This window comes from Athene noctua, chromosome 17 (assembly GCF_965140245.1).
Source record: "Athene noctua chromosome 17, bAthNoc1.hap1.1, whole genome shotgun sequence".
Taxonomy (NCBI): domain Eukaryota; kingdom Metazoa; phylum Chordata; class Aves; order Strigiformes; family Strigidae; genus Athene; species Athene noctua.
The window spans coordinates 4,056,922-4,075,138 of NC_134053.1; the positions used below are offsets into that span (position 1 = coordinate 4,056,922).

General features: G+C 37.3%; 1 protein-coding gene across 3 annotated transcripts; it reads left to right on the forward strand.

Moving 5' to 3' along the window:
* The first annotated feature begins 17 nt into the window (after positions 1-17).
* ATP6V0A2 (ATPase H+ transporting V0 subunit a2) lies at positions 18-17,993 on the forward strand. 3 transcript variants are annotated; one of them, XM_074920803.1, is made up of 20 exons: positions 18-263; positions 1,570-1,648; positions 3,053-3,150; positions 4,022-4,159; positions 4,695-4,795; positions 5,503-5,629; positions 6,433-6,515; positions 6,861-6,954; positions 7,282-7,494; positions 8,103-8,253; positions 8,991-9,130; positions 10,120-10,277; positions 11,895-11,985; positions 12,267-12,385; positions 12,842-13,052; positions 13,574-13,693; positions 13,905-14,024; positions 15,026-15,143; positions 15,716-15,887; positions 16,780-17,993. In XM_074920803.1, the coding sequence occupies exons 1-20, from the start codon at positions 147-149 to the stop codon at positions 16,880-16,882; spliced, it is 2,553 nt and encodes an 850-aa protein (XP_074776904.1). In that variant the 5' UTR covers positions 18-146; the 3' UTR covers positions 16,883-17,993. The 3 variants fall into 3 exon arrangements, with proteins under 3 accessions (XP_074776904.1, XP_074776905.1, XP_074776906.1); XM_074920804.1 differs by having other exon boundaries at positions 18-230; XM_074920805.1 differs by lacking the exon at positions 18-263 and adding an exon at positions 696-829.
* The last annotated feature ends 224 nt before the right edge of the window (positions 17,994-18,217 follow it).

Sequence of the window (18,217 nt, forward strand, 5' to 3'; positions counted from 1 at the left end):
AAGCAGCTGGCCCCGCCCCCCGGAAGCAGCTGGCCGCGCAGCCGGCGGCGGGCTGGGGCGCTCCGCCATGGCCGCCGAGCCGCGGGCTGCCGCCGGACGCCGCGCCGCTCCGCCCCGCTGAGCCCCTCCGCACCCTCCGGCCCGCCATGGGCTCGCTGTTCCGCGGCGAGCCGATGTGCCTGGCGCAGCTCTTCCTCCAGAGCGGCTCGGCCTACGAGTGCCTCAGCGAGGTGGGCGAGCGGGGCCTGGCCGAGTTCCGAGACGTGAGTAGCGGCCTCGCGGCCCGGGAGAGCTGTCTGGGAGAATGGGGGGGGCAGAGGGACCCCGAGGGGGCCGGGCAGGGTAGGTGCCGTCGGAAGGGTGTAGGTTTCATTCCCGTGAGAGCCGTGTAAAAGGCTCCAAGGCAGCTTCTCTTCCCGTCTTTCCCTGACTCAGGCGTGCAGAGGTATGGTTAATCCTTACATCGCACTCCCGTGCAAGCGAGGCTGAGCGGTGGAAAGTCGGTGTGGAGCCCCAGCCTCCCTGAGACTCTAGGGAGGGGCGTTCTGGGGTGACTGTCCTACCTTTCTCATAGAAGTAGCTTCAACCTGGGGTTTTTTTGCAGTAGGATCCCGTGGGGGAGCCCAATACTCAGAAGGCGCCCTGACTTTAGTCTGAGTGTATGTGCACAGCTAATAGATATGCCCACTCCGTTGAGAGATTTAGAAACATCTTAGCTGTTCTGTAGGCTTATTTCTTCAACATCACAGACTGTAAAACATGTCTGTTCCTGGAGGAGCAATTCACCTAGGAGGAAACTGCATGCCCGACTAACATAAAATTGGGTCAGGTAATAATTAACCTTATTTCTGCATTGTCTCATCGTAATTATATGATCTTTGCTTGCTGACTGAGACTTCAGAATTTCTTCTAATTATTCTTCAGAAATGTAGGTTGTGAAATCTTTGCAAGGAAAGCTGGGAGAACTGAAATTAACAGCTAGTTAATAAATACAGCAGGTAGGAGAAGATGAATCTGTAAGAATCAGTATATGGGTGTTATGTTTAACAGTTTGATGCCATTCCAGGTATCTGACATATCATTTATTTCAGAAATAATGTATTAGTGGTTCCGATTTAAAAGCCAAAAGTACTCAGAGACTTTCCATACTCATAATATGGGGATGTACATAAAAAGATTCTTCCAAAACTTAACATTTCAAATAGATTTTGTGGAAATCTAAGACAAAAAATTTGCTTGTAGAAAAGTTTGTTAGTTTGATCAGCAGTATTTTGAAACTGTAGAAATAAGATTAGGAATGATTTCTCCAGCAGATCTAGTTATTTAATTACTTGAGTAAAACTAGCAAAAGGCATTAATAATTCTGCTGTAATAAAACCAACCTTGCTATTTGAAGACTTTTAAATCTTTTTAGGTTTTCATACCTTCTCCGCTGAAAAGCACTTTGTAGAAAGAGAGCATGCAGAATACTTGCAAAATTGTCTCCATGAAGTCACAGAAATAGCTGTGGTTTTTTAGGGGTGGTTGCTGTTTTGAATACCTAATAATCATTTTGTCTTTTTCCTTCAGCTTAATCCAAATGTAAGTGTATTTCAGAGAAAATTTGTGAATGAAGTAAAGAAGTGTGAAGAAATGGAAAGAATACTTGGTGAGCTTTATTTTAATGTCTGCCCTTCCTCATCTTTGGCATTATTAATGTTTACATTATTGGAGTGGAACTACAGTGAAAGTGTCAGCTACAGGTTTTTAAAATTTCATCTTATATGATCTGAATGCTGTAGAATCTTACAAAATTTTCATACATATGAAAAAATACATATGCATACACCCTATATGTCTTTGTGTAGACTTTTGGAGCCAGAGGTGACTTGACTGTAGTACTGAATTGGGTCAAAACATACAAATACATTCCTTAATTTGTCTTGATAGGCTGCATCAGTTTTGAGTATATCAGAGAGTCATCTAGGTTGGAAGGGACCTCTTGAGATCGCGTAGTCATCTTCCAGCTCAAGCAGGTGCATCTAGAGCAGCTTGTCCAGGGCTGTGTCTGGTGAGATTATTGAATAAGGAAACTCCACAACCTTTCTGGCCAACCTATGACATCGTTTTACCACTGATCTCCATTTCTCGCTTTTCTGAGCTGTAAAATTTACTTGCGTTACAACACGCAAGTGCTAAATATAGGTTGAGGGTTTTTTAAGCTCAGAGGTGAGGAAGATTTGCTAATGTGTTGCTCATAAATAGTTGAGACCCTTTCAGTATTGACTGCTTAAAACTCTTCTAGGAGAATGGAAGCTTTATGCTGGATATTTCCTTGATAAACCCTGTTTTTCATGTTATATAACTCAATACTGTTGAACTTTCAAGCACCCTCAAAAATACCTCGTGTTGTTATTAATTGTATTCACATGGTAGTTAATGAATAGAGAGGGGTGTGTAGAGCATAACAACCAAGATGCAGATTTCTTCAACGTATCCTGAGGAAAAGTTACTATTGAAGGACTCTCTTTATTGAAATCTCTCGTCGGAGGCATGTGCTGGTCATGCCAAACCATCCCAGTAGCTGTTTTGGCAACCTCCCTGCCCAGCATGAGTTGCATTTGTCGTCAGGGTTGTTTAAGTGGCCTTGTTTGAAGACTTTTTATTCCAAACATGAGTCAATGAGTAGAATGTCAATTTTTGGCAGCTGGCATGATTAGCAGAAAGTGATATTTTGCAGTGACAAAGAGGTACTATGAAATACTAAAAGCTTCTTAAAAAGTATTTGTGGTTGGAAAATTTCAGTCAGAGGACTCTGAAGATAGCTTACTTCTGCAAAGTTCCAAGACAGAAAGGTTCTGTATATTTTATTCCTAGCACTCCATAAGCACCTCTCTTTTTTGAAGACCTGTGTGTGTGTGTTGTTGCTAAAATAAATGAATAAAGTAGCTAGGGCCTGATGCTGCAGTGTGATCAGCACCATCAATAACAGCTGAAGGTCATCTATGCAGCATTCTAGGAAGTATAAGGAAATACTGTTTCCTTTCTGATTCTGTTTTTCTTCTCACTCCAGGGTATTTAGTACAAGAAATTAAAAAAGCAGATATTCCACTTCCTGAAGGAGATGTTGCTCCTCCTGCCCCCTTGCTGAAACACATTTTAGAAATCCAGGTAACTTTTCCACATAAAGAGATGTCAAAAGTGTAGCTCTGGATCTTGGAGCTGTATTTCAAACTTGATTACTTGCTATCTTACTACCTAGGACTTAAGTTACGGGGGCGTGATGGGAGGGGCAGAAACATTTGCTTTCGGTTTTGTCCAGGGTTTTTTTTGTTTTTTGTTTTTTGTTTCTGCCATGTTACTTCAAAGATTGCCAGTGAGGATTTGATATTAACACGAAATTCCTGTGAGAGGGTCAAAGCTAACTCATGGGGTTTGCAGACATCTGTTTTATTTTGATGGATTGGCATATTATACTGTTCCAGGCAAACTGCTGTCTGTAGATGTCCTTCAGCCCCATTAATTGTTTTGGGACTTACCTAAGGCTCTTTTCATGCATCCAAAATATCCAGGGTGTGTGGGAGTTTTATATGCCCAAGGCTCTGCAGGTTCCAGTGCTGGTTGCGTAGCAAAACATGGTGCTGTTTTCTCTGAATGCTTTTTCTGGTATTGCGTAAGAAGTAGAAGCTTGTGAAATGCCCAACATGGTTTTGAATGACATTCTGGTTTTTTGCTGTAATTCTATTAACAGAATAAACAAGTGTTTTGCACCCTATGCTATCTGAAGCTCTAATCCCAAGTCTGCATTATAGTTCAGACACAAATTACAGTCAGAACAGCAGACTTAACAGATGCCAGTGGAGGATCAAGTGTACTTGGTACAAAGCAATCTTTGGCAGACTGAAGAATAAAACCTGTGGAGCTTGAGTTAAGAAATTGGGAGACTCCCATCATTGTGGCAAATTAACATGGGCTTAAAATTCTCCCCGGATTTCCAAAACGCTGTAACTGATTCTATGCAATTTTTTTCTCTGTGTCTTAGGAACAGTTGCAGAAGCTGGAGACAGAATTGAGGGAAGTAACTAAAAACAAAGAAAAGTTGAGGAAAAATCTGCTTGAACTGACTGAATATACATGCATGTTAGGGGTCACACAAAGATTTGTCAGGAGAACAGCTGAGGTACTGCTTAATGTTGTTTGGCGAGGATTATGTGTCGTGTGGCATTTTTGTTGCATGCTGTATTAGTAGTTCTAGTTAAGTGCATGACTTTGGTGTTGGATTTTAGAGCACTGTACGTTGTTTGTTATTATTTGTGCTCAGTACCTGGAGAACCTGGCTGGCAAGCTCTTGTGCTAGGCTGTGTTTATATACATAGCAAAACGCAGCCCTGAATTTAGAGAAATTTTGTGATTTCTCTGAATTGTTTGAATGTTACTACTGATGCCAACTGAAAATGAAGGCATATTTGTATTATTGTGATGCAGAAATTCTGCTAAGAAATTTACTGTGTAACTTTTGCAACACTGACTATTAATTGCTAACAGCAGTGGACTTCAGATCCCAAGGCTTCTCTGTTGTTTGCATTGAACGCAGGAAAGACTTTTATATTTTTATTGAAATAATTTACTTAATTAGCTTCTCTTCTTTAGAATAATAAATGAATGAAAATATTTCTTTTCTGAAAACTATGTAAGATATTTCTTTTATTTGCTAGTATGAATCCCATCTACACGCAAATTATGAAGAATTTCCATCTGTGGAAAACGAGCCATTAGTGGATTACAACTGTATGCACAGACTGGGTGCCAAGCTGGGGTAGGTATGGTTCAGTCCATCTATGGCAGGTTGTCCCTTTGTGCCTTTCCAGAACTTCTTGATGAGCTGCTGTACATAATGGGCTGTTTTCCTAAAGTTAGAATGCACTGTGACTAGTGATTTCAGATGAGCCAAACAGTTTTAGACAGGGTAGGAATGTGACCAAAATGTACCTTTGTAACAGAATTGAATTATTTGAAGAGGTAAGAAAGACAGCACCAAAAAAACTCTCACAAAACTTCCATCAAACCAAGTATGTGTGTTAAGGAAAAAAATCTCTAAATCAATACTTTCTTCTACTGTTCAAACTTTTTTTTCTATGATAAACACGTAGTGTTTTACTCACCTGGCAGTGTCAGTTGTAAATGTAACCTTATTAATGGTACTGCCTACTTGCCTTTAAAATGTACAGATACTGTTCTCTACAACACCATTATGAGAGGGTATCTTAGCAAATAAAAGTTAAGAACTTTTCTATCATAGAAAGAAACGTTGTCGCTCAGGCCTACAGTCTGTTTGTTCTCCAAATAGGAATTGTGTCTGTATTTTATATACTAGTTATTTCCTGTTTAGGGTCGTGTTTCCTTCTCTAGAGATGGCAGATGTTAAATTATTGTGACTGTGTGATCCCGAGTGATGATGTACTTCGAGTTTTGAATTTTTCTTGTGGATTTTAGCTTATTTTTCAAATTTTTCTTTTTCCATAGATTCATATCTGGGTTAGTTCACATAGGAAAAGTTGAAGCATTTGAAAAAATGCTGTGGAGAGTCTGTAAAGGCTATACTATTCTTACGTATGCAGAGTTGGATGAGTGTCTGGAAGACCCGGATACAGTGAGTAAACGTTGTAACTCTCAGTTTATTTTGTTTGTCTTTTTTGTAAGACTTGGAAGAATTGCTGCTCAGGTCTGCCCGCAATGAATGTAAATGATTTCCCAGTGTCTTTAGAGGCAAAACTATTTTCAAGTATTAGAACTTGTGAGACTTTAAAATTAGAGGTCTTGATGCCACCATGACAATAGGAATGGCAATTAAATTATCAGGGTTCAGCTTGATGAGTGCAGAACTTTATTGTGGAATAGTAGTGACTTTATGATTGTCTACCTTAATCAAAATACGTGGCATAAATGTCTGCTTGGATATTTATTAACTAGGTTTGTACAGTGCATTACCTTTTGATAGTAATTTTATTTGTTTATTCAGTAGTTAAGGAAAAAAGTCTGGAGTGCAGTTGGTCTATGAAGTTTTTTCTCTGAACTTAGAAAGTTCACTTTTTGTAAATCAGCAATTATGTCTGCCTGATCTGTCACTCTGAAATTTTGCTTCAATTCTCATTTGTAACATTTTAATTTTTAAAACCTTTTTTTGTTACTAATAATTCTGAGATGGTAAAATAGAATATCTCTTATTTTCCCTGAAAACTTTTTCTGTTTTTCTTGTAATGTGTCAAAAAAAAGAGAGATGTTGTCACATGAGTGTTATTTTTTCATTGTCACTAAAATGGTGGAAGGTTAATGCTGCTATCACAGCTTTTTCTAATTATTCAAATTTGTTATTTTTATACTATAATTACTCTATAATTATACCACATTTGGTTAAAACCAAACTTCATCAACTTAAATTTTTTTGTTTTTTAGGGTGAGACCACAAAATGGTTTGTTTTTTTAGTGTCCTATTGGGGTGAACAAATTGGCCAGAAAGTTAAGAAGATTTGTGATTGGTAAGAAGTAAAAATAATATATATGATTTCTTTTTACCCCGGGTTGTTTTCTTAGTTTTCCCCTGCTCCCCTTGCTTGTAACTGATTTTTAGGCAAGGTTTTTGAAGTTAAATTTGTTTCTCCTCCCTCCCACTGCATCTAGCTTTATAATTATGCAGTACACAACTAAATGTATGAATCATTTTATCTGCAGTCCTTAGTAAGTACAGGCAAAATACTGACTCTTTAGTTGCATCTGTTCTGTGGTTATTAAATGGTGTTTTGTAAATTTGACTAGGGCATGGGGCTAGGTGATTTGTTTTGTTTTAGTTTGGTTATTTAACACAAACTTCTGTTTTTCTGTAGCTATCACTGTCATGTCTATCCCTATCCAAATAACATGGAGGAGCGCAACGCAGTTGTTGAAGGACTAAATGTTCGTATTCAGGATCTTCACACTGTGAGTAAATAACGGTATTCCCTTTGCTGTAGTTATTGCACCGTAGGAGATCATTTGACGAATCACAGTGGTAAATACATGACTGTTTCTAAAATACGTACAGCTTTGGATCTGAACATGACTATGCCATGTCCCTGGTCTTGTGTTCCATGTATGTGTTAAATTTCAGGGCACTTGGCATTGCCTTCTGTTTTAAACAGTGGTTCACATGCCCTCCTACAAAAGGGATCTGGCACTGGACAGATACGAGGTGCTCTTACTGTGATTAACAGAACCACTGTTATAACAGTTTTCAGTGAAATCTTTCTGTTTTTTTCTTGGACAAAGGTGCTGCATAAAACAGAGGATTACTTACGCCAAGTCTTGTGTAAAGCATCTGAATCCATCTATACATGGGTTATCCAAGTGAAGAAGATGAAAGCCATTTATCATGTACTCAACCTGTGCAGTTTTGATGTCACAAATAAATGTTTAATTGCTGAGGTTTGGTGTCCAGTGGCTGATCTGCAAAATTTGCGCCATGCATTGGAGGAAGGTTCAGTAAGTCAGCTGAATGCTCACTGATGTTAAAACTTTTGTCTAGAACTAATTATACAGAGAAGGAAAGAAAATAATTATTTAAAATAGGCTAAAAGTAGACCCAGACAGGTCTGGGTCTCTGTGAACTCATATCGAACAATTTCTTTATAATCAGAGCTGTCCTTTATTTAGTGTTGTGTGTTGTGGTGTTTTCTTTTTCTTGAATAACTTCTGTGTTGCACACAAGTCTGGGCTCACAATGCTACTGGCAGTCAAGTAGAAGGTGCTAATGCCCTTGTGTTAGTTGTGTTGAGTGCAGCTCTGTCCTTTTGTTTTATAAGAGAGAATTTTTAGTAACAAATCTTTGTTTTGTAATATTGACTGTTGAGTCTCATCTGATATTTCCTATAAAGTAAGGATTAGAACACTGTACCTAAGCAGGGTTTTTAGAGTTATAGATGAATGTAATCTTTTTAAGAAGGCACAGAGGGACAAATGTTAAACTTGGGGTTTAATTTAGGGATGTTTCCGGATCAGTGAAACTGCTGACAGAGGAAATATTTTCTCTTTGTTTAAATTAAGCATCAACTGAATTTTTATATGAATCTGTTTTCTTTCTGTCTAATTAGAGGAAGAGTGGAGCTACAATTTCTTCATTCATGAATACCATCCCAACAACACAACCTCCTCCAACTTTGATACGTACCAATAAATTCACCTCAGGGTTCCAAAACATTGTGGATGCTTATGGAGTTGGAAACTATGGGGAAGTTAATCCAGGTTGGTCCTTCTGAAAACTGTGCTATTATTACTGCTTGCCTTATTATGTGTTTAAATACTGTGCTGAAGTGGATGCTAGTGAAGGCAAAATGGTGACAACCATGCTGCTTATTAGTAGCTGGTTTAAAATTTCTGTAGCTCATCAAAAGTACAAATGGTGCTCCGAGCAGTAAGATGGGATTTGATTTTGCTAAGCTATTTTAGCATTAAAGATGCTGATAATAACTGTGTAATGTTTCTTTGTATGTTTTACCTTGAATGAGACAAGATATTTAGGGGAAAAAAAGAAAACTTTGGTAATGGCTGTAGATCTTACTGAAGCGTGGAGCTCATCACTTGAAGAAATCCAGCTTGTGTAACCCAGTTAACGTAACTACAGAGATATAGGACATTAAACTATGTCATGCTGTACAGGAGAATGTACATTATAATACAGAGCCAAAATAGCCATGGAGGAAGAACTATTTTTTTTTAATTTCATGAGCTTGTATTATTCTCAGAATTGTCAGCTCAGCTGTGGAGTTGTCATTACTAAAGGATGCACGATAAGCAAGCTTTAAACTGAGTTAAATTTATAGTGGGGGGGAAAGGCCTATTAGTAGGGGGTGAAATGTCTTTCAAACTTAAAGCTGAAAATAGTTAGAGAGGTTAAAGTAATTGAATTGCCTAGGCATAATTCAGATAGCAACATCATCTGTGGTGCTGCGTGCCTGAAATCTGTTATGTTGTCATTTCAGCTCTCTATACCATCATCACTTTTCCCTTCTTGTTTGCGGTTATGTTTGGGGATTTTGGCCATGGTCTACTAATGTTCATATTTGCACTCCTGACAATACTGTATGAAAATCACCCTAGGTTACGAAGATCACAAGATGAGGTAAGAGAATTTACAAATAACTTACTCCTCATCCAGCAAGGTAATTTCAATTGAATAGTTACTGTGTTTTGGAAAAGTACTGTTTATTGCACGTGTATTAGACTGCTTTTTTTCCTTTGTTTCAGGATTTTCTGTGTTTAAAGTTGCCCTATTCCTTGAAATGAATGTGATATCTTAAGCTATTCACTTTTTTTGAAACGGCAGAAAGAATCATATAAGAGTGAAAGACTGTCAAAAACTAGTTGATACTGTTGAGCTTGTCTTTCCTTCTGCTAGGGCTCCTTAGCAATGTATGTGTTTTTACAGAATGTGGCTATAGTGACTAACGTGAGGAGAAAATGATTTTTTCAAATTCCATCTTTTATTGTTTTTGAAAAGGAGTTGTAGCTTGAAATTTATTAAACTTTAACTATTTTTTTAATGATACGGGGTTGGAATGCAGGAACACCTGCATTTCTCATTAGAATTATATTTAATTAATAATGGCTGCAAATGACTAACTTCTGAAAACTAGTCCTGGGAAGGAAATGTGGCTTAAAAAGACTATTCGTTAGTGTAAGAATGCCAGTGAAAACAGTCTCAGTTTGTGTCATGGGAGCTTGCATGGGGACTTCAAATCTCTGCATTCAGTTTAAACCAGAGTTGTCTTTCAGAATATGCTTCTTGCTGCTAGCTCTGTTTCTTAACGCATATAAACCTTTGCATATAAATCACTTGACATAAAGCTGTGAATGTGGGGAGATGAATTGCAGCCATTTGGTGACTGACGTTTGTAAATTATGTATTCACATGCTTAAAGCAAAATTTCCTGTGTTACCTTTTGCTTGGCCTTAGGTTTCTTCATGTTCCTTAATGTCTGTTCACAAGAATTTTTAGTTTTCAAAAGTCTTTGTATGGCCAAAAATGTGTTTCTCTTAGAAATGTCTAGATAATGATTGTTCACATAGCAGATGATATTCTCTATTTTTTCTTTTTTCCAATACTTGCAGATAATGAAAATGTTATTTGAAGGCCGATATGTTATTTTATTAATGGGTCTGTTTTCTGTATACACTGGATTGATCTATAATGACTGTTTTTCGAAGTCATTAAATATATTTGGTTCTGGATGGAATGTTTCTGCAATGTTTGAAGAGAAGGTTTGGAGGTGAGTAGCATGCATCTGCTTCGTATACCATTAAAACAAAAATGTACTTCCTGCAACAGTTTAACCCTTTTTCTCACCCATTTTAACAGTCCTTTTATTGAGAGTAGTAAGTAAATGTAGTGAAATCTAGCAAAATCTAGTCACTAAGGTAGCAAGTGCTAGTGTGCTAAGGACTAAGTGATACATCTACACTTAGAATAAAAAAAAAGCAATAATAGTTATTTAAAAAACAAAAAAAAATCAAATGGCTCATTATCTTAGATTGGGAAATCCACAGGGAACAGTTTCTTGCAAAGCCACTATTAGAATTTGATTATATTTAACTCAGTCAATCTGTCTGAGTCACGTTAATCTTGTGTTTATCAGAGCTGCTTTACTGGATTTACATGTCCTCAGTCACCTGGAACACTTTTTAGAATTTTATCATTTAGTGTAAATGACAATCAGTCTTCTCCTGGAACAAATTCTGTTGCAATATCCTAATCCTATATGCTAGCTAATAACTTCCAGTGATTAAAAACTGCAGCTGGCATAGTATCTTTTTATTGATAGTAAGAACCTGCACCTAATTTTGTGAAGGTTTATTCAGTCTCTAAACCTTCTTACATGTGTTTTGCTTTTTTTTTTTTTTTTGTGGTCTCACAAAGGTGTTCTTACGAACGGTTGGAGACTTCAGCAGTATTGTAAAATCCTAACAGAAAGTCTTGTGTATTCTTTTTATTCATAAAAAGCCCTCTGCCCTCCTGTGTTACGTTTGTCATTATGCTAACAGTTTCAGTTTGTCTCCAATTACTCTATTTTCCAGGAGGGGTTGTTGAATATATATATTGAATTTTGAGGGAAAAAAGAAAACACAGGGCTAATTTTGGAGAATGTTGTCCTAGGTCATACTTCTAGAATGAGTAGCCAAGCAGCATTAGCATCTACTGTAAAGAAACTAACAAAGAAATAAATTAATTACCTGGCAATAATTAGTCTCTGCACAGCTTTTCTTGATATAGTGTACTTTTTTAGTTTTTTACTGTGTGAATTGTCAAACCTACTTTTTCACAGAGTGGGATAACCTCATTGTTTTGAGGTGTCATGGCCCTTTGATATTTAAAAGTTCATAGTTTGCATCTCATTTTGCCTCAAAAACAGGAAGAGGCTTAAAATAGTAGAGTCAAAACCACTGACTTTGGTTGAAATGTGAGCAGGTTGTGAGTGCTGTGTTAATTAAATATATGAAGTTAGAGTGGAAACTGATCTAAATGCAAGAGGGAAGAAAGATATCAATTGTTCTTTGGGTGTTTGGTAGTGAATTGTATATAAAAGCAAATTGTGAGCTTTTTAAATGAAACTTTCCATTCTAGCGAGTGAGGGATAAAATCCAGAAACTTTCCTTTCAAAGACAGTGTGAATTAAGCCCAGATTGTGAGTTTCTAGAATTTTTTTTTCTTGCTATTGTTTTTGTTGGCCAGACCCTTTGTGCTTAGAAATCCTTTTATTCTTTTGAAGTCTGACAGTGGGTGAGCTAGTCGTTTAAAGGAAAGCAGTAGTGTCCTGCAGAACTGAAAGTGTACGTTGTCACTATGTTTAAACAATGTCAGATCTGATTGTGTTTTGCTTTCTCCACAGTCTTGAGGATCTGAAGTCTAATCAGTTTTTAACACTGGATCCAAATGTTACTGGTGTATACAATGGAGCTTATCCCTTTGGAATTGATCCGGTTAGTTTTATTCCTTTAAATTATCTGTTTGTGATCATCAGGCATTTGTAACTTAGAATTTGGTATGCATACTAAGAAGATAAACATCTTATGAGGAGATACATTTCTGCTGGCATTCTCCATTCAAAAAGAGCTTTTCTCTTAATGAGTCAAAGATTTAACTGTTTACATGAAAGTCAAATTTCGGTTGTGATCTCTGAAGTAGAATTCTGTTCTCCAGTAGGAAAAGGATACTGTTTTATTATACTGGTTTTTTAATGCTGATTTTGTCTTTTCTTTAGATCTGGAATTTGGCAAGCAACCGTCTCAGTTTTTTAAATTCTTTCAAAATGAAAATGTCTGTGATTTTTGGAGTGACTCACATGACATTTGGAGTTGTATTGGGGGTATTTAACCACTTGTAAGTACTAGAAGTTAAGATAATATTAACATAGTTTTTGTCTAGTCTTGAATGATAACAGTTAATCTGTTAAGAGAAACTGTAACAGTTTTTAAAAAAACAAATAATAGTAATTGTGAAAACTGTTCTTAAAAAGACAGAGGTCTTCCATCACATACATAAGATGATGATCAGTATTATGCCAAAAAATCTGAAGACACCGATAAATACAGGATTTTATTTTCACTTGTTGCTAGATAGAGATACATGCTTCTTATGATTTTTGATTTCCACTGAAATACCTGATTAAAATTCACTGAATATGAAGAAATCAGTTCTGGATTATAATTTCAGTCTTGCTGTTTGAAAGTGCTGGGTACTATTCTATTTATTGAAATCATGATTGGGCCACTTATTTATCTTGATATTTCTTTTTTAAACTTATTTTTCTTTTTTTTCCTCATGTTTATCTTTTAGGCATTTCAAGAAGAAGTATAATATTTATTTGGTTTTTCTTCCTGAACTTCTATTCATGATGTGCATCTTTGGCTACCTTGTTTTTATGATCTTCTTTAAATGGTTAGCATACTCTGCAGAGGACTCTACATCTGCTCCTAGTATTCTGATTCAATTTATTAACATGTTTCTGTTTCCTGGTGGTGAAACAGAAGTCTTCTACACCGGACAGGTTAGTTGTGTTCTTACAAGCTTGTGAAGATCTCTGCAGGTAACACTTCACCAGTCATGAAAGGCTGAGTGTTCCCCTGGAAAGGGGAACATATCAGACTAAGAGGAAATTCAATAAACCTCATGATTAAATAACATATTTACTCTTTAAGTGGTCGTAAAATTTTTAGGTAGTGACTTGTGAAAATACCTATTTCTCAAATAGAATCTCCCAGGTTAAAATTGAAACTAGAGAACAGTGTCTCATGGTTTTAATTTTGATGCTTTTCTATGTGCTCTGTACTGGACAGAGTGCCAGTAATGCCTCAATGTAAAACCCAGGCCTGAAGATGCTGGGTGTCTGTAACCCAGTTTAAGGCCCCAGTTAAGTAAAACACTTATGTGCCTGTTCAGTTTGGAGTACATGCCCACTGAAATCAGTAGTACTTTTCTTAAGCTCAAACAGACCTTTAGAGGAATATGGGAAGGCTTTTCCTACTTTTGATTTTGTGACCTAATCTAATTTTTTTGTTTTCCCCTCAGGTTGCTCTGCAGAGGTTTTTACTTAGTATTGCTTTTCTGTCTGTTCCTGTAATGCTTTTTGGTAAACCACTTTATTTATATTGGTTGCACAGTGGAGGCCGAGGCATTAGAATGTACAGGGTAAGTATTGAGACACACATTTCTTCAGTATGGAATAATTCAGCTAGTATTGTATTGCATATAATGTCCTTACTAGATATTTCTACTCAACTTGGAAAGGTTTTGACTGTAACATGTATTAGTGCTTTATTCCTTGAGCTCTCTTTTTGCCTTTGCCTTCAACTAGTTTAAATAAATTTTTAAAATGACATGATGCCTTTCCATTTTGCAGAGTGGCTACAAGCTAATTCGAAAAGAAAGTGAAGAAGAACTTTCTCTGCTGAGATGTCATGATGTGGAAGAAGGAAGCAGTCATTCAGACAGTGGGCACAGAGAGGGGGATGGAGAGGAGGTAATTTTTTACTTAATCTCTAGTTTGTATGTCCTTAAAAAGCAAATTAGAAGTGGAAATTCGAGAAGATAACCTGTACACTGGGTCCCTGGAAGTATTCAGGAAAATCAGCTGAGCTTTTACAAAGACCTTGATGCCTGAATGCAGTTTACTTTTATTTATTGCTGGCTTTTCAGCCAGACAAAAGTCTTTTTATGTCTGCAAATTGTATCTTGTGATGAGGATTATTATTGCTGATGGGGGTTGGGAGACATGAGCAGCATTCCTAGTCCCCAGCTATTGCTGCTGTTTGGTTTGGGCAAATTTTTAAAGGTCTTGACTGATTCCACTGATTTCATGTGGACTGAAAGACAAAAAATTGCTTCAGTTTCCCAGTGTGCAGACTATATGTAGTACTTGCTTCACTGGGGTAGTAGACTTGCTTTTTATGTATAGAAAATAGAAGAATTTTTTGCTTAAATAAAATGTGTCATAGTCCCATGCAAAGTAAGTGTTGAAATTTGCAGTAATACCAGTCTTGGAACATTTTGGTAGTGACAAGTACTTCTATTTAGTCTACAGTATTAATGCAGTTACTTTTCTATCACTAGTATTACTAATAATTAATCCTGCTTTTAAATATGCAAAACTCAACATTATAAACCTGTAACCTCAATAGAGTGGGAATTAGAACCATGCCTAGAGTTTTACTCTAGAGTTTTCAAGTATTAGATCACATTCCTTGTGGAAAACATAAAATTGCATTAATTTTTATCTGTCAACAAAGTAATTGGGGAAGCTAACTGGAAAACTGTGGCACCTGATTTTTTTTTTTAATGTTGTCACTGTAATAAAGGATCTTAAACATAGCAGATCTTTTTCTACTTGATATGAAATCGATGTATATTCCCCTTTAATGGAGTTTTTCTTCCATGTATATTAAGATGTGCAGATTAATGGTTTTGTTCTCTCATGCCATACTGTGTTATTTAAATGGATGCAAATGTATTTTTCTATTTCAGCTTAATTTTGCAGATGTTTTTATGAATCAAGCAATCCATACCATTGAATACTGTCTAGGATGTATTTCTAATACAGCCTCATATCTGAGACTCTGGGCACTAAGTCTTGCTCATGCACGTAAGTGGGTTTTTGTTGGTTGGTTGGTTTTTTTGATGTCTTGATTTTTAATGCCAGTTAGGGGGAGGCTGGTCTGTTGAAGTGATGCTAATATGAAATTATGTTTTTCTTAGTTTTAAAGAATTTCCCATTTAAACTAATCATGATCTATAGAAAGCCCTCAAACTAAAAATGTGACTTACTGTTTGGAATCTAGCAATTTTCTTCATTGATTGCTCTGTGTTGTAAAGAGTCTGACTGAGTACAGTGTTAACTCACGTAATAGCGTAGCAGTAGTCAGTAACGTTTCCTATTTTCCGTTGATTGACCTGTTTGGAAGGTATTTAGGTGCTTGCTAATCTAGTGTCATGGTGTAGAATGTTGCCATCAGTAGATCTTATTTTGAAACTTTATACATTTATATATTTCAGGGGAGGGAAGCAGGGCAACTAGCTGGGCTGGGGGATTGCTTATCATTCCCATGTTCAGCAGATCTGTAATATTGTTTAAACTAGAATACAGGTCAGTTAGACTAGCTCACTGGGTGAATGTGTGCAGTATCAAGATTAATTATGAAAACTTGTTTTTAATAGAGTTATCAGAAGTTCTATGGCAAATGGTGATGAGAGTGGGGCTTCGTGTGGATACAACGTATGGTGTCTTACTGCTAGTCCCAGTTCTAGCCTTTTTTGCTGTGCTAACAGTTTTTATTCTTTTGGTCATGGAGGGGCTTTCTGCTTTTCTCCATGCTATACGACTTCACTGGTAAGTTAATTTTTCTTTATACCCCTTTAGCATATACTGGTTTGTTTAAGAGGGATTTTTGTGTCAAAGTATTAGGTGCCTTATTAAAAAGAAAAGTATAAAATTCAACAGCCTCATGCTACTGTAATAGATGTATTTAATAATAGTAAATAAATAGCTTGAGTTGAATGTAATTTTTCCTCTGGAATATTTTCAATAAATTAAAATATTTTATTGGCTTATGATGCATATTAACCTCAACCACATTCAGAGTTGATTTTGGTGCAAACTAAGAGTACATTTGATTTATAGTATTGCAACTTTTGATACTGTAGAATATTAATAATGTGGCTAAGTATTTTTATTTTCAGTCTGGTTATATCACTGAATAGCTTCAATCTATTTTATTTATTTGGTTCAACATTTATAGTAATGAGCAAAACTTTTGCTAAAGTGTGGCTGCTAACCCTTAAGTATTTCAATCCTTTCTTAGTCTTTGTATCACAAGTTCAGCACATTTGCGTGGATTCAGAGAATATTTAGTTTGAAGCCTGATGAAATTTACAGTATAAGAAAAGGCAGACATATAGTATATGAACATGAGGTAGAGCTGTATGCATTACAGAGAATTATGCTCATGATAGTGTATATTTACAAAACAATTAACTGCAACTAACTCAAATTAGTAAAACTGAAGTGAGAAATGAGCCATTACAGCACAATGTCAGTCTGTTTGGGTCTCTGGGGAAATATCAGATTTGCCTGGGTCTGTGATAGGAAGGTTAAGTAGCTGCATAGAAAGCATAAGTGAAGGGATTAGGATTGGGTTTGTTCAGCCTCCTGTGTTGCATCGTTCTGTTCTTTGACAATTTGGATTAATACACAGATGCTGGGGTTTTTTGTCTCGTTTCAGGGTGGAATTTCAGAACAAATTCTACTCTGGTGGAGGATACAAGTTTACGCCTTTCTCTTTTAAGCACATTTCTTTACATTTTAACAAAGATGATACGGCATAGTTTGGTTGCTGTTGGCAGAAATGTTTGGAATTGTCTACAAATAATGATGTGATTGGATCTCACCTTCTTGTTGGACAAAGTGTTTTTCACTGATTGCCTTACAATGCAGCCAAATTCTGTAATATATACCTCCCATAGAACTACATAGCAGATCTGGAGCATCATGTAAAGTATATAGATATAAAATGTACATTTTTCTTGATAAACTAATGTTGTAAATTTTATTCTTAAAAAAAAAAGAAGTTGTTACTGCTTGTCCTAAAACCAGTGTGCAGGCATTTTTTTTTTTCTTGTTGAGGCTGTTTATTTTCTTGAATGACTACTTTTAAGTTATCTGAGAGACTTTTCATCATATTAAACATTCATTACTAATCACATACTTAAGCAAGCTCTCATCTCATGCACTTTGGGAACAATTTAGCAATGCAACCGAAGCAGTGTCTGTTTTCAGTATCTATTCCAGAAGGATTATGAAATGTAAATCTATACATAGCAATGCAATGTCCTCTTTTTTGGCCATATTTAAAATTGCACTGAAAATGTGAACTGTTTATTCTGAGTTCTGCCCACAGTTATTACTTCAATCTTTCAGAAGCCACAGTGATATTTAATGTTACGGAACGAGACAGGATTAGAAGTGGGGACTGGGAGTATTAGCACTTTTCTTTCCCTGTAGCGAGGACCTTGCTGGTAAGTGCTGTTCTGCACAGGGAGTTGCGTGCAGCCCATCACTTGTGGTCACCTTGATGGGTAAAAGCCTCAGAAAAAGTCTTGCACTGTGTGGGTGAGGACTGAAATAAAAGGATCAGATTGCCTATGAGAAATCTTTATCCCAGGTTCTATTTGTACGGTGTGGTCCCGGATTTTCTACTCTTTTTGCATGGGGAATAAAGAATTGGCCTCGATCCATGTTCGTTTGGCTGTACGGGCATAGGCGACACGTTATGTATCAGATGTTGAACCAAAGTTTCTACTGAACAGGTGGAGAGGGGTCGTTTTGTAATATTTTTGTATCAGTATGAAAACGGGGATATTACAGTAATGTTTTAACATCTGTGCCATAAGGACAGCAGAAGTCAAATTTTGCACTTGTTTCATACGAATTCCGAATAAAACCTCGTTTGCGCTGTTGGGAGCGAGCCCTTATGTTTGTGGCCGGCGCGGCCGGGCCTGGCCCCTGGGCCCCGCCTGAGCGGCTGCGCGGGGCCCGGCGCGGAGGGCACGGCGGCGGGAGCGCGGGGCGGCGGGAGCGCGGCCGCGCGAGGCGGGTCTGGGCGGGCGGCGGCCTCCTGAGGCGAGCGGCGGGCGGGCCGCGGCCATCGCTCCTCCCCGGCC

Bases quoted from the DNA above. Each gene is read 5' to 3' on its own strand.
- ATP6V0A2 (XM_074920803.1), top strand. From the start codon at position 147: ATGGGCTCGCTGTTCCGCGGCGAGCCGATGTGCCTGGCGCAGCTCTTC. The intron at 1,649-3,052 runs GTGAGCTTTATT...TTCTCACTCCAG, and splicing joins AGAAATGGAAAGAATACTTG to GGTATTTAGTACAAGAAATT. The intron at 14,025-15,025 runs GTAATTTTTTAC...TTTCTATTTCAG, and splicing joins GAGAGGGGGATGGAGAGGAG to CTTAATTTTGCAGATGTTTT.